Source organism: Uloborus diversus, chromosome 3 (genome assembly GCF_026930045.1).
Source record: "Uloborus diversus isolate 005 chromosome 3, Udiv.v.3.1, whole genome shotgun sequence".
Taxonomy (NCBI): Eukaryota; Metazoa; Arthropoda; class Arachnida; order Araneae; family Uloboridae; genus Uloborus; species Uloborus diversus.
Genome location: NC_072733.1, coordinates 128,854,627 through 128,871,143, shown reverse-complemented (window position 1 = coordinate 128,871,143; position 16,517 = coordinate 128,854,627). Strand labels below are relative to the sequence as shown.

The window sequence follows — 16,517 nt, the reverse complement described above, 5'->3', positions numbered from 1 at the left end:
TTTTAATTCACGCGCTCTCTGTTCTGCAGTTATTACACAGCGAATTTTTTGAGATGTTTGAAGGAAGTGATAGAAAGTTCACCTAAAAATTGATGAATATGAGTGAATGAAAAATGAAAATAAACGCTACGTACAGACAAACGCGAAATGTCAGTGATACACGTGGTGTTTTGTTTAGTAGAAAGATACGAAGGGGCACAACCCACTGCGATCGTACGCGCATGCTCAGTGGAGCCGGTGTAGCGAGGTGCAAACAGTGAAAGATGGTCTCGGTAGATCGTACGTGAAGCTGTAAACTTTCTGGGTTGTTTGGAAAATAACATCCCATGTTATCCTACCAGATTGTTTAAAATCTAATGGCCGAACCAAAGCGGATACAATTAGATGCACCTAAGACACTACAGCGCGAGAAAAAAGTGAAAACATTGCCTCCAACTTTCAGATTTGATTTGAAGCTCACCGACACCAAGAATAACACCGTCAATGCTGAGTTTTCGTATGCGGAGCTGGTGAAAGAAGCTCGGGTAAGTTAATGCAGTCTTTCGGGTCTTTTTTGAACAAGTCTTCGTTGCTTAGCCCTAAATGCGGCAAAGCCGTTCTGCTTTGTTGCTGCGTAGCCCGTTTTTCTGTATTGCTTTAATATGAGTTTTATCACCTTGTGCAATTCGCGTTTATTGTGTTAAGATTTGAAAGAATATTGCCGCTTGCAGGGCAAATATTTTGTTTCTCTTTTATTGATTTTTGTTTGTAACAAGCATTTTCTCGCCGATATGTTGATGAAAATGCCTAGAATGACCTCCGCTAATAAAATGGTCGCCATATTTGGAGGGATGCAAGCCACGGGATGGGCAAGCAGTTAATACTTAGATTAATGAGGGCTGGACAATCGCGTTCCAGATGTCTTTTAGATACGCTAAGTGTATAGTATGTTTTAAGAGTGACATTTGTGCGCGATTTTGAGCCGAAAACGCAATGCATGCTTCAAGAGGATGATTTCAGGGATTAAATTTGTAGATCGGTAGGAAGGGTTGATTCGATTTTTGCGCGTTTGCGTCCTCCCCCCTCCTCTCCCTCGAATATTTTTAATGACAAGTCTAAGATTTCTCCCAATGGAAAATTTTGGAGCTTAAATGCCAGTACGGTGGCTCAGGATACATGGCTCGTGCAATAAAGCAATCATGAGGGGATGAATCATATGGGCTTATTTACTTATTTAATAGGGGTCTCATAAATGTTGCGCTTTTTTTGATGAAGGGCAGTTAGCCTAATTCACCAAGCATTTTTTTTTTCAATGCAGTTTGACGTTTGCAAATTTGTCGTTTTCCTCAAAGGCATGTTGCAAAATGAAGTAACAGAGAGCTTTAAATTATAAAATGTGGTTGCAATAAATACTTTTGTTGTTCTCTTACTGCTTCATAATTTTAGACTCGCTTATAAAAATGGTTAAAAATTTCGTAATATATAGTTGTGCGATTCAATCGCATTTTTTTAGCTCGGAATATTTAATGAAAATTTAATCAATTTTAATGTTGCAGATATTTGTTTACACCATCGCTATCAAAACTTTATATAGCTAAAACTGCTTCATTCGTTTTTTTTCTCACTCAAATGTTTTTAATTGGATTTTAAAGCATCGTATTGATTCATTAAGTAATTTTTTCAAAATATTAATGCGATTCGGTATGTCTCGTTTTATTATTGTGGGGCCGTAAGCAAATCCATATTTCCACTAAAAAAATGCAATTGTAGAAAATCTCATGAAATCTTTTGGCTTGAAAATTTTAATTAAACATATGTACCTTATTTTTATTGCTGTTTTGATTTGCCGCAAATTTTAAATATTCACCATTAGTTTTTTTTTGTGTGATATCCAACGAAATCATTTTTTTATGTAATGGTAATAAGGAAACTTATCATTCATTAAATTCTTAGCCATAGATATTTGATAACTAATGCAGATTCTAAATGGGTATTACTTTATTTTGGGAAGTAAAACTGTTGAATTGCATTTTTTATTTTCAAGATAACACAAAATGGATTCCATATTAGACATTTATTTGATAATATTGATTAATAAGTCAACTGTTAAAACTTTGTTTTGTATGAATCATAGTTGGCGCACACATGTTTACACTAGAAAGACATAGAGGGCCTGTATGGACTCTCAGTTATTTAAATTCAGCAATTGTAATTTCCAGGGCCGGATTTAGGGGAGGGCAGGCGGGGCTACTGCCCCGGGGCCTCCACAACAAAGGGCCCCCCCACAATAAAATTTTTACAAAATATCCTTTCACGGGTCGAAAATATCGGATATATACATATGTATCTAAATAATCGGATATATATTAAAGTATCGAATATTTTCGAAAATATGATCTTTTCGAACCCTGATTAGGGGCTTCCACTCCTTCGTTGCCCCGGGGCCTCCAAACTTCCAAATCCGGCCCTGGTAATTTCAACCGCATAATAAGATAGTTCAAAACTACAGTAAACCCTCATTAATCTGGACCTTATTAAACAGCACTTTGCTGAATACAGACAGCCATTGCATGCTGTATACATAAAAGGCGAGTTAGCCCAATAATGATTTTTTGTAGTCTAGTGCATGTTAGGTATGTACACACTAATTTTCTCTTATGCAGTTTTATATATTTCAGTCTCTTGAAATCAAAATAAAAATTTTTCTGTGCACTGCACCTTGTACAATTATTTGAAAGAATACAGAGAGGGGGGGGGGCAGTCTCAATAATTTTAAGGCTATTTATATATATTTTTTAAAAATATAATCATTCCAAAATGTCATGATACAGCTATAATTATATTGAACAAGTTTCATTTTAGAAATGAATTTTATTGTTATTTTTACATAGCTGAATAATTTTCATAAGTCTTGATTTTTTAAAAATGATTTTAATGAAGAATGGAGTAGTAAATTGAACTCCTCCTCATAAAACATTTTCTCTAAGTTCATAATTAATTGTAGCTTTTTTTTTGGTCTTTAAGAAAAAAATTATCAGAGCATTTCTTCAGACCAAAAACATGGGGTACTTTGGTCCACTTTTAGAAAATCTAGAATAAACAAAAACACTTAGAATTAAAAAAGTAAAATTCTAGTAATAGTAGCAATATAAAGTTGATGGCAACCCAAGTTGTTCTGATTCTTGACAAAATGTCAATGGTTCTGGTATAAAAAAGAACAAATATAGAAGTTTGTCATTTTAATACTTCAATACGCTATATATTGATCTTTCAGTTAATTTTTTTCATGTTAAACACAAAACAACTTAAAATAATTGCATCATTAAAATTGTTATAAAAGTTGATTTTGTAATGCGGACCAACATACCCCTGCGCTCAAGGCATGTTGCTCCTCCTCTGGGTTTTGTTGAAAACTTAAAAAATGTACATTTATATATGTGCATCAGTGGCGCCAACTCCATGGGGCCTGAGGGGGCCCGAGCCCCCTCAATAAATCAAGAAAATTATTAGTTATATTATGCTTTCTAAACTCATAAATTCAACTTTTATTTTCTTTGTTTGAAGATAGTTAATATTAGTTACCTTGTAAAATACATTCAGTAATGAGTTAAAACAAATAATTATTGCGGTAGTAAGCAGGTTAACTGAAAACAAATGGTGTGAATAATGATAGTGTTATGGTGCTGCAAGCACGCTTAGAATTTGTCGCAGTGCGTGAACTTACGGGGCTAGTCTGTTTCTATGTGGTGTTCTACAGGCTAAACACCTTGGCCAATTTTGTTAATTCTTACGTCAATGATTTGTCTTAACCTTGGGAGTGTCACTAAACACATGACAGTAATCAAAAGTACCATTTCAAAAACCAGTTTCCATTTTGTCAGTTTGGGATTGGCGCACGCTGGGTGTCACACACTGTGTCACACGCTACCTGCGTGCGACAAATACAGGTAGTTTTCACTGCATGAATTTTTTGTTTACTAAGTCTACTAATTGGGGTAGCAGTGGCTAAGTGGTCTAAGCGATTGCTTCTCCCACTTGAAGCGTTGGGTCAAGACACCTTCGCTCCAGATGTACTTTCCTCTCTTTCTGATGTTAATTCTTTCATGTGTTCTTTATATGAATTCTGTACTGTAATAAAAAATATATGATGCGTAACGAAGGCAAGACACTCAGATTGTAGTACTCATCAAAATAAACCCGTGCAATAAGCACCAAAAGAAAAAAAGTCTACTAATTCGATTCTCATCTCTACAATTTTGCATTAGTTTTTGCCTTGATTCAAAGAACTGAGTTTCGCGACGTGTACTTTCTTGACAGGCTTTTTTAGTTTTGCGAGAAAGATTTGAGTGACGGGGGGAGCCTCAGTTGCCGAGCGGTCTGAGCGACTGCTTGACATTGGCACACTTGAAGTGGTGGGTTCGACTCGCTCCGGCTGTACTTTCCCTTCTTTGTAATGTAAATTCTTTCATGTGTTGTTTATATGTGTAATAAAAGTATATATCATGAGTAAGCAAGGCAAGGCACACAGATTGTAGTCCTCATCAAAATATACCTGTGCAATTAAACCCAAAAGAAAGAAAAGATTTGACTGACGACGTTTTCGATTTCACGTCATCAAGAGTTATACAGGCTGTTTATATAGCTGTGTTGTGGTTGACTGAAGTTCGCGCATTTTTGCGGAAGGTGAAGCACATGTAGCTTTAAGCCGAGTTAGGTCCTTAGAGGGACTAATTATCAATAGTTTAGACCACGGCATGTTACTTAATAAACCTCATGATACAAACACTCTCGATGAAATGACAAGATTGCGAAATATGCCGTCGCATAATCATAGTAACTAAGTCAATGAAAATTAACTAAAAAGTGTAAAACAAAAAATTATTAAATAAAAACAAAAAAACCAGACTGCGTAAAAACCAAAAAAACTAAAAAGAAAAATGCTTAAGCCCAGTAATTTAGAACGTTATTTAGTACTATTGAATAACTACACCATTGAAATAGTTTTATAACCATACATAAGACAAATCATTAATTCAAAAACAGAATAGAAAGATCAACAGTCGGGGCCCATTTCTTTCTGATTCAAGGAATCCTGTAAAAATTGAATGGACCCCGACTGTTGATCCTTCTATTCTGCTTTTGCAATACAATATGCTATTCTGCTTTTGCAATATGCAATACACAATATTATAAACAAAGTATCCCCCTCCCCAGAAAAAGAAAATAAATTTAATTAAAAAACACATTTTACTCAGAACAAATAGAAAATTCAACCCCCCCAGAAGAAAATAGGATTTTATTAAAACACTTAAGCAAAGTTTATTGTGACATTTTAGAGCAAAATTAATGCATTTAAAGCAAAAAAGAAATCCCACTCTGCCCTCTCCCACATGTGAAAAAAAGAATTTAAATCAAGTACTGGAGCCAACAAAAGTCCCCTTTTCATGCAAAGAAAAAATAATTTCATTAGAATATGCATTTAGAAAAAAAAATCTGTAACTCCTCCAAAGAGAAAAGATTTTCATTCATATAAGCACCCCTATCTAAATAACGATTGGTCGGCCTAAAATACCTCACAATTTATCAAGTATTCCATCCGTTTTTTGTTGCTGCAACCTAGGATACCGCAAATAAGCTTAGATAAGGGCTTAAATTAATTTTTCAACAGAGGTGAAAAAAAGCTCAAATAAGTCGCCTCAAGTCTTTCACACAAACAAACGTAAACATGTGCGTTGAGAAGCCTATGCGAAACCACTCTTCTTTGATCAACACATGGTTGGGTTGCTTTAAAATCGCTCCACATGGAGAGAAGTTCAGGTAAGAACCGGTTTTTATGCATGCCATATCTCCCAAACTCTCGATGTTGCAGACTACCACAGTCATCAATGATTGCTCGATTGGGCACTTGCCAAAGTTTTTTTTTGTTGTAAAATGTCACAATTATTTTATTTATAACAGAAAATCAGGCCTTTTCCTTAATTCATAGTCGAGTTATTTTAATTCCGTGAAACAGCTATCCTTTGGTATTGTTCTGCAAAATGGTTTTATTGCTGACTTTTTTTCCCTTTTCCTTTTTTTCCCCCTTAGTACAAAATCTTTCTGCACAAACTCTCTCTCATTCTGTGACAATGTCGCTGTGTTGGCAGCTTTCTGCCACGGGGGTTAAAGATTGTTACAAGTTGAAGGATTATTTTGAGTTTTGAAGTTACTGTTAATGTTTTTATGTGTTATGGCAAATAGTTTTAAATTTCAAAGAGACTTTAATAGGTTTTTTGAAAAGGTGTGTATGCTTTTTAGTTGAAGAAAGTGATCATTTCACATCAGAAGGGGGGGGGGGCATGGATTTTTTTTTGTTCAACCGAGACCCACGTGATAACAGGCCAGACAACTCCCCTCCCCCCCGCTTCGTTACGCCACCAGTAGTCGATCTTTGAACTTGGCGCGAAACTTAAAAACAGTGCAGTTTACCAGTAGTGTTGCTTGCTCTGGTTGATATAGATGAAATAGGAAATATGTAACTTTGGATGCACATTTTTGAATACAATTCTGTTGGATTTATCTCTTCCTTCCCACGTACCGGAATGTAGAGGCAATTAAAAAATATATGTATAATATAAGTCTTAAGTATCTGCTGAGTGAAAAGTGAGTCAGCGAGTTCCGCTGCCGAACAACCTGCATGTAAAGCAAAAAGCTGGACGCCTCATGGAATAAATTTTAAAGTTCGGAGGTAAGTACTCTTTTCTCAGATAAACAAATTTACATTTTATGCAGTTAAGATTTCTTAAGTTTTCCTCCATTACACAAACAATTGTCAGTTTCCTTTCCGATATCTTTGTCTGTAATTTGTAATTTCAGCATACTGCTTTAATATTTGAAACGGTTAACTTGCAACTTTTTATTTCTTTATTTTTTCAACTTTGAACACGCATTTATTCGAAATGGATTTTCCAAACTAACAATATACATATGTCAAAATTTTCTGCGAATATACTTGTTGCTATCAGAAGCGTAACTTGGTGTTGATATTCAGTAAAAATGTAAACAAGTTTATTGAAACAGGCTTTTAACTGAACTAATCTTATATTTTCGGTTTCGATTAAATTGTTTTATACGCTAGCATGTGTTATTTTGATCAAAAAACATTCCTTGATGGGTTTCCGTAGTTCTGAGATAAAAGATTAGATTTGAACGCCGGAGGTCGTGGGTTCGATACTTAAACATTTTCCCCCAACTACGCCCCTGCAATGTTATTCAAACAAGCTGGTTCTGTGCGTAAATTAAAAAATATATATATGGTTTTTTTCTCACTGTTGTCTTTAGGTTTTATGATATTTATGCACACATTGTGGTTAAGTTAACGGTATTCATAATTTCTGGGCTTACGAAAGATTAATTTTGAGCAGTGGATACACAACGTGTTTTTGCCAAATGCTCTATGCTTGTTTGTTTATGCTTAAAAAGGGCAAAATGTCTTGAACTACATATTTTTTGAACTCCTTGGGTTTTCTGTTAATAAGCTTTCAGGAACTCTGAAACTGTAACATAAATTGAATTAAAGGGCTGTCTATAAAGTATGTTACAAACTTTTGAACAAATCCCCCCCTCCTCCTTGTTACATGTAACGCTGTTCAACATGAGCATATTGTTATAAACAACGCGTGATGTCACACTTCTTGTTATCCCCGCCCTTCCCCCTGTCACAAAACTGTCACATTGATTTCCTAAAAGAGCACTTAGCAAAATGTTGATCTAAATTTAACATATATGAGGTTTTAAGTATTAAAGAAAGTTGCTAAAATGGTCATTCTATGAAAAGTTTTTTGAAAAATATTACTTTGTCATCAATTAATGCTTTTTAAAATAATTTTTCAAAAGCCTAAAATGATGAACAATTAAAGCCCCCCCCCCCCACACAAGAATCATTAGCAGCAGAAAAAGCTAAAAATGGGAAAGTAGCCGAATTCCAAAAAAAAGGGCTGTTTAGATATTGAATACATTTTTTGATATACAACATACAGTATTCATGATGTATCATTCATTCTTTAATTAACGTTTTTCAAGTTGAATTCCTGTGTAATTTTTCGAGAGTGCCCACCGAAGGGGGGGGGGGGGTCAGAATCATAGTCTCATAGTAATGATAGCTTTTCAACGGCTATAGTTATAAATAACTGTGCCCTTGAAATTTTAAGGGAGATGGAGATGTTTTGGTTTTTTTTTTTGAAGGTTTCATAATTGAAGGGGGTAGGGCACCGTCTACTTTGGGGATGGCACCCAAGCATTCACGTCTTTTTAAAAGCATAAATTTGCTCAGCTAAGTTAACATTAATAATCTGGTATTATGTACTTTAATTTGATGTTATGTCTTTGAAACATATTGCAGTCCTGTTTCCCGTTTACTTAAGTAAAAATGTTTATTTATTTTTTAAAATTTCATTTAATTCTTATTCAAATACAATAGTAATATTATTTTTTGTTTTGACGTAATTGTAAAATGAAAGTTCATTTATTTATTTGAATACTTCTTAAGACTTAATGTTTCAATACAATATACGAGTACTTAAAATGCGATTAGTTAAAAAACAATTTCTAATGAAAAATAAAACTGTGTTTATTTATCACTTTGTTTTAACATGATTGTAAAATAAAATCGTGTTTAGTTATTTGAATACTTTGTAAGACTATGAATTAAGCTCAGTGTATTTTTTAATGTATGATTATCGGTTCCTTTTTATGTTTTCAAATGAAAAAGTAGAACTTGTAATGCTACTTGAATAACAGAAGACAATAATAAATAAACCAAATAGTTTTATTTAACCAAAATATTAATCGAAGTGCTCCCTTCCCAATATCATTGTGGATCGACAAACGATGACGTCATTTGCTAGTTGGATGGCCTTTTTTATCTCGAAGGCCTCGGTTCAACGGACTTCTTTCAACTTCTTAGCACAAGCATTGCCATACGGGCACTGCTAGTCCTACATAATCCTCCATAGTTGATTAATTTTAGACTTTCCTTGGTCATCTATAATCAAATTTATCATTTTCAGTTACATGAAGTAAACTGACCGGGACAGTAGAATTTTGTCTGAAAACACGTCTATCAAGCCTAACTATAAAGATAATATGAAATTCCATTTTAGAAATTCAATTTTGGTAAACTTTTGAAAAGCCCTATCCTTTCCCCAGCATCATTAAAAGTATCCTACAATTGTGTTTTTAGGAGTTCTATTTAAAAAAATTTCCGAGGAGGGCCTTCAAACTTCCCTTCCATTAATACTATCAAAGGTAGTTTAAAATTGCGTTTTCGGAGCTTCAAAATCGAGAAATTTCCAGAAGAGTCCCTAACCTCTTCCCCATCATTAAAGATTGCTTATAATTGCATATTAGTAATGTAGAAAAGTTTACAGGTTAGGGCCCACAAGCATTTTCTCTTTCTAACATCACAAGCAAATTTTTAAAATTTTGTTTTTGAAACTTGGTTTTCTCAAAACCCTGAGGCAGAGTTCGGAACCTCATCCCTTTCCTCTAATGGTCTTTCCTTATGAAAGGTGGCTTACAATTGCGTTTTTACTAGCTAAATTTGCGAAAAATTTCTTGGGAGAACCTTTGAACCCCTATCTTTTAACATCATCAAAGATCTTCTAAAATTGCACTTTTGGAAATTCTATATCAAAAAATTGCCATAAGAGTTTCTTACCCTTCCACGTACATAATCAAATATGGCTTACAATCAGGACCGTCGCCATAGGGAGGGTGAGGGGGGTGTCTCACCCTCCCAGTGATTTCATCCAGTCGGCAAAATCAGTTCATAAGTCGGTATTTTCAATGTTTCGGAATTTCAAAGTTTTAATTGACATTTTTTCTTTTTCGGTTGATTCTGTATTCTAAATCTTTGAGTAAAGTAGTATGTGGTTTGAGCATGTGCACGTTTTCACCTTTTATTGAAAAAGGAAAAACAAAAAAACATGTATATTTTGCGTACTGACGACTATTCATCTCAAAGCCCACCTGAAAGACATAATCAATTCGCCGACTGCTAATTGTACAGTATTCTCAATTTACCGACATTTACTTGAACAAAGTATTATTTTGCCGACACTATATCCAGGGACACCCCAAACTTAAATTCTTGGGGAAAATCCTCAATTTTCCGAATGATAAAATACGGATATGCAATGCACACATGAGAAGGAACATTCAGGAATTTTAAAAAATGCAATAATGTCTTAAAACTTGCCGAATAATCAAACAAATTTGGCCGAATAAGGACTTTTATGGAGGCCACTGGGACCTCCCAATGGGCGCCGCCTTCCTGTACTCAGTCGGCAATTTCAGCTACAATCAGCAATTTTTACTTTTAGAGTGAATTCAAAGTTCACTATATCTTTGATAAAAGTTAAATGGAAGTGCATTTGGATAAATGGAAGTGCACTTTTACATTTTCTCATTTTAACAAATTTACAATGCAAATCATGAGTTCTAATGAGTGTTTATATTGTAAATTTTAAAAAGATAATTCAATCTTAAAATATTATTTAGAAATATCTGCGAAGCTGTATCACACATTAAGATTACCTGTGAGCAGCCGAGATGTAAGATTCAAATATTTTTTTTCAAAAATAGTTATTCAATAAACTGTACAGAAACCCACGGAAAGTCTCAATTTAAAAACACAACTACATTAAGAAACATGATAGCTTTGGACAGTGCACAGTGGACACATTTATAAAATTGAATCATCAATAAAAAAATTCACAGCAAAGTGGAGAAATGCATAGGGTGCCGAAATGATAAAAAAAAAAAAAATTAAAATAGAGAGAAGGATTTTATTACAACACAAAGTCCCATTGGTATGTATTTTTAAGTGTTTGATTTTGAAACGAACTTCTGAATACACATTCAGCACCGTTTCCCCTTTTTCTAGGCTGACGGGTAAAAACTGAAATAGTATTCTACTTGCAGGGGTTATGCCTATTTGTCGACCACACAAGTTTATTGTGTAACTAAAGCAAGACATTTGTCCGCCTATTGTAACACTCAGAAATGCCGTCGTGGAGACGGCGTGGCGTAATCGCGTGTAGGGGGGACATTAGAAACGTCAGACCTTCAGGGGTCTTTTCTGTTAAAAACCTTTCTCTGGAACTAGGAGCTCGAGGGAAAATTAGAGAAGAGTTGGATCAACTGTTGTTGTGTGCTTAGGACGGTCTGTCCGGCCCCTGCTGTGTGAACTTTCTGCCTGAAGAAGGAAAAAGAAGGTTATTGGCGTTGGAGCCTTGAAGAGATACAAGTGCATTGAGTTTGTCCGGCTCCCGAGTTTGGCAGAAGATTTGAGTGACTATCCTGCATAGCTATTTTATTCATTATGAATTTCAAAAGAAAAAAAAAGACTAGTTAAAGTTTTTGAACTTTATTCTCATGTGAATGAACAATAATTCTCATTGTGGCAAGTAAGGAAAAATCTGAAAAAGCATTTTACTTGAATTTGAGAGAGAAAAAAAAAAAGCTTATTGAAATGCAGCAGAAAAGGTATGATTATTTTAACTAATATTTTCAAAGCATTATTTTAATCTTTCCCCATTTACATAAATATATATATATCTTCCGTTAAATATTGAAAAATAAGAGTTCTAAGTAAGTTGCTGGGATGAAAAATTTTTGTGAAAAGTTTCAAAAAAGAAAAGAAAAAAGGGGGGGGGGGCAAATGAATGTTTTTTTTTAGCTCTAAAATTTCAGAAGAAAATGCAATTTAAAAATATTATTTAGGAACATTCAAACATGTACAACATCATTAAAATTACCATTTACCAAACCAAAGACAGCTGAAATACGTTTCAAACATTTTTTCAACCAATCGAGAAAAAGAATAGCCAGAGCGTTATAGAATTGCATAACAAGTTTCAATTTTAAAAAAAACGATAGGTAAATAAACATGATAGCTTCCTAGGGCACACCTGTGCAAAAATAAGGTAAATATGTTTCAAATAGAGGAAAAGATTCAAAATCTTGTCTAGAAAAGTCACACCAGTAACTCTAATGAGTGTTTAAAAAATGAGTTATAAAAAATTAACGTAAAATGAAAGTTATCAAGAGATCCAGGATTCCTGATATTTAAATAAAGTAAGAAAAAATTATCTTATTAGGTATCACTAAAAAATACCACCTGTATTCAAAATGTTAAATGTTTAACCCTTCCTCAAGTTAAAATATAAAAGCTTTAAATTATCTTAGTCTGTAAGTTCAAAATGTTAACAGATTGTTTTAAGGTTGCATAATTTTGTACTTTAAACAATTAAAAACATTAGAGTGAAAATTGAAAATTTCGTCGTGAAAAACTAAAACAGCTAAAATGTTTTTTAAAAAGAAAATCTGGAGGAGGATCTCCTACCTTTTTTTCTTTTAATAAATAAAATGATTTAGGGAAGTAGCTTAGGAGGGAGGACGGAGGAATCGCAGAACCTAACCATTTCCTTTTCTCTTATGGTAATGAAATGTAATCTAAGTTGCGTTTTTAGAAACTTACTGCAGGAGGGTCCTATGAAATCAACGAAGATCGTCTGAAACTTCGTTTTTTGGCATTCAATTTCAGAAAGTTGTCGAAAGAGAGAGCCTCTGAACCTCGTTTACCACAAATGGCCTACAATGGCACTTTAAAGATCTCAATTTTCAAAAAAATTTCGATCGAAATCACTTCGTATCACCTTCTCCTAACATCACCAATAGTCGTTTAACGTTTAAAACTATATGTTTAGAACTGCAATTCAAATAATGCTTGGGGAAACACTAGCCGATACTCCTTTCTTAAATCGTGTGGTGTAGCAAAGATTCTATTTCGGAAGAGGCCCAGGTTCTTAGGTTCTTACCTCAAGGAGATTATCACATTAATTATTTTTCATTGAATTGCTAAATTGATTTCATTATAGATAATGCTAATTATTTATATCTGCTAATTATTAATTAATAGTTGTTTAAAACACCAATACACTCCTATTTGTTAAGTCTGGGTATTTTAAAAAGTGATAAATAACCTCAAAACTTATGCATGAGTTATATTCTTAACTAGAGGATAGAAATGCTGACATGTTTTCTCCTTCAGTATTTCTGAATATGGTGTTTGGGAGCTGACCTGCTAAGAACATTGTAAACGCTATGGTTTGCTAAGTTGGATGAGGGGGAGGAGTGGAAAGTCTTACCTAAAAATGTTTAAAACTTAAGACCCGAAAACCATTTTTGAAAACATTACAGAACTGCTTGGGAATCGGGGGCTCACCCCCGAAAATCTTCCGAAATTAAAAGCCGAAAAACAAGGTTATAGACTCTCTTAGAAGCGTTATGCCCTCGGTCCTTCTCCCTGGGCGCTGGGCCCCTCCCCTGGCTACGCAGCTACCCAAATCCATCAAAGTTGTCTAGAGAATTTTTTTTTTTCAAGACTTAAATCCTTAAAATTTTTCCGGGGGGCAGCCCCCAAACATCATTGCAGATCGCGTAAAAATACATTTTTCGAACATCATTCGCAGAAAATTTCCGGGGAGAGTCTATGAAATCCACTCTTTTCCCACAACACTAAAAAATGTCATTCCCCTCTCCTTTCCTTAATATCACCAATAGTGGTCTATGATTGCCTTTCTGGAACTTTAATTTCACGAAATCGCCTAGGGAGTGCCCCTGAGCCCCAGCGGAACCAAACATGACTTACTATCACCTGTTTAAGTCTTCAGTTTCGAAAAATTTCCTGAGCCTAAACTCCCCCAAACATCGTCAAAGACTGTCTAAAGTTTCATTTTTAGAATCTTCAGGGGCAGAAATCTCCGAACACCACTTTTTCTAGCTTAACATTACTAGCATGATATAACTCATTTTGCAAACTATTTCTCACACACAAAGCAATTTCTCTGATTTGTGTACTTAAAATCCCTATTTGTGTGCCATGGAAATGTTCAATCAGAATCAATGTACTCAGAGATACCAAAACGAATGATTACCACGAGGGTCCCCCTTCCCCCCCCCAAAAAAAATTATGTACATCATAATTAATTCACCATTATATTACAAAACTTTTTGAGTAGAAAATGTTCTTATGTGTTAAATTTTATATGGATAAAGTACGTTTTCTTTTTCTTTTTTTCGAATTTCCCCAGAATGTCTCCTCCAAAATTCCTTGTAATTCCTCACTGCCATTTTCTCTAGCTAATCTGCCACTGTCCACTGGACATCTGTAAATACCTACCCTCAGGGCCGGATTTAAGGGGAGGAGGAGACGGGGGTTGCCAAGGGCGGCGACTTTTAGGAGGCGGCAAAATCACACTATTTTTATGTTTTTTTCTCTGAAACTCAATTTTAAAACTTGAAAGATGGATAAAGGCGGCAGTTTCGATATTTGCCCCGCCTCGGAAAAAAAATGTAGATCCGTCACTGTCTACCCTTTCCCCAAAAGTATCCTTAAATAGCCTAAAACTGTGTTTTTAAAACTTTAATTTCGAAAAACCTTCGGGGAGGGCCCCCGAACCCCCTATCCTTTCCTTCGCGTCAATAAAGATGGCATAAAATCTTTGTTTTTAGAAATTTCTAAGGAAGAACTCTCGAAAACCACCTTTTCTAGAAAAAAGCATATTGACTCCAGCGAAAAAAAGATGAGAATGAATCCACGGTCGTCTTGCTTCTTATATAAACCAAAGCCTAAAATCATGTTTTTAGTATGCCAATTTCAGAAATTTTTCGGAGGACAGCAGTCTATCTTGCCTTTAATCCAAATTAATGCATCCCCTTAGTAGCACTGAAGCACGTCTACAATTGCATGTTCCAGACTGCAATATGTAACGAATTCTGGTCAGAGACCCTGAATTTATATATATATATATAATATATGTGTGTACGTATATATAATGTGTGTACGTATGTATCTGTCGAGGTCGGCAAAATGTTAGGAGTCAGTCGGCAAAATCAGTTTCAACACCCCCCCAAATGAATGTACCTGGCGACGGCCCTGCTTACAATTGTGTTTTCAAGACTTTAATTTCGAAAAATCTATGATGAAATGTCCCTGATCACTAAAGCTCAAAACTCGCGGTCGCAAGTCGCCAAATGCGACCAATTTTCAAATTTTGGCGACCATTATTTTCACTTCAGTCGCCAATATGGCTACCATTCGCCAATGCAACCTTCCCTGACCTGTCTTGACATATGACCTTTCCCCAAATTCTTTTGTCCACTAAAAGTTCGGCTATCGGATCGCCGGGGATGAAGGAGGGAAGGGGGGGGGGAGTATTGTCCAATTGTGGCTAATTGTGCTATGTGTTCTTGTTCTGAATAGAAAACAAAAATCGCAATCACGACGGCAAATTCGTTACAAAACTTCTATTTCGAAAACTCGGCTTTCTTTACACGCGATCGTAAAAATAAACTAATTTCATACACCAATTTAGTAAATTATGCTTTTTTGATCTTAAATTCATTTTTCAACTTTATTTCTCCTTAACAAATGGCTATTTCTTCGTTTTGCGGTATTTTTAAACTACGCGTTTTCAAAATGGCGTCGCGTTGCTATTGTTCATTTTTACCAGTAAAGACGAAAATATCCTTTCCAAAATGAAAAGAATTGAAAATAATTAATCTTGTACATTTGGTTTACATATGAATAAAAAAATGGCGCCTTTGAGTCAAAATGCACCGAGACAAGGTAAAAACAATATCGCTAAAAAAAAAAAATTTGCAAGATTTTTGATTTTTGTTTTAATCATATTGTTTGTTTTTCCTTTTTTTTTCTTTTTAAAATATAAAACCTACTGGAGGAGAGGACATATCCGTTTATTTATTTTATTTCTCCTTAAAAAAGTTATTTTTAAGTTTCGCGGAAATTTTCAAAATGGCGCCGCGTTGTAGATTGTCCATTTTCACCAGTTAGAAGAGGAAAATGTGTGTTCCAAAATAAACAAAGAGAAGTACAATCGTATTTATAAAACACATAAATAATAAAAAAAAAATGGCACCCTTGCGTCTAGAGAAGGTGGAAAGAATATGGCTGAAACCCTTTTTTTCTTCTGCTGGATCTTTTATTTCATTTTTTGTTTTTTTTTCGTTTTGTTTTATATTGTTTACCTTTCTTTTATTTATTCATTTTTTGACACTCAAGCTTCGATTTTTATAAAATTCTGCATGCATTTGTAAAAACAAAAAAATATTTTTGTAGAATCGCAAATGGTTTAGGTTTTACATTCTGTTCAAGTTTTTGGTATTTTGTTGTTTTCTTTATCAAGGAACTAACTCGTGTTTTGGTTGAAAGCTATGATGTTTCTAGAAGTTTTGAAAGCTGAAAAAAATTAAGAATAATAATAATCTTTTTTATTTATTTATTTTTTTATCGGGATGTGTTTTGCTTAAAGATAAATTAATGCAGATTATAATTTGCAAAAGATGTGTTAAATAATATCTGGGCAGGGGTGCCCGTTCCCCCCCAAGTTCAATTCCCCCCCTCCAAAATTTTTCCTCAACCCTCTTTTCCTTTTTTGTTTTTAGCACGTTTTTTATTTTTTTTAAATTTTTTT

The 16,517-nt window shown here is 34.5% G+C and overlaps 1 protein-coding gene across 1 annotated transcript in view; it reads left to right on the top strand.

Moving 5' to 3' along the window:
- The first annotated feature begins 256 nt into the window (after nucleotides 1-256).
- The window catches only part of LOC129218944 (ubinuclein-1-like), a 225,001-nt gene continuing 208,740 nt past the window's right edge, over nucleotides 257-16,517 (top strand). Inside the window, 1 exon segment of the mRNA XM_054853264.1 lies at nucleotides 257-524. Coding sequence (XP_054709239.1) covers nucleotides 357-524 — 168 coding nt within the window. The 5' untranslated portion in view covers nucleotides 257-356.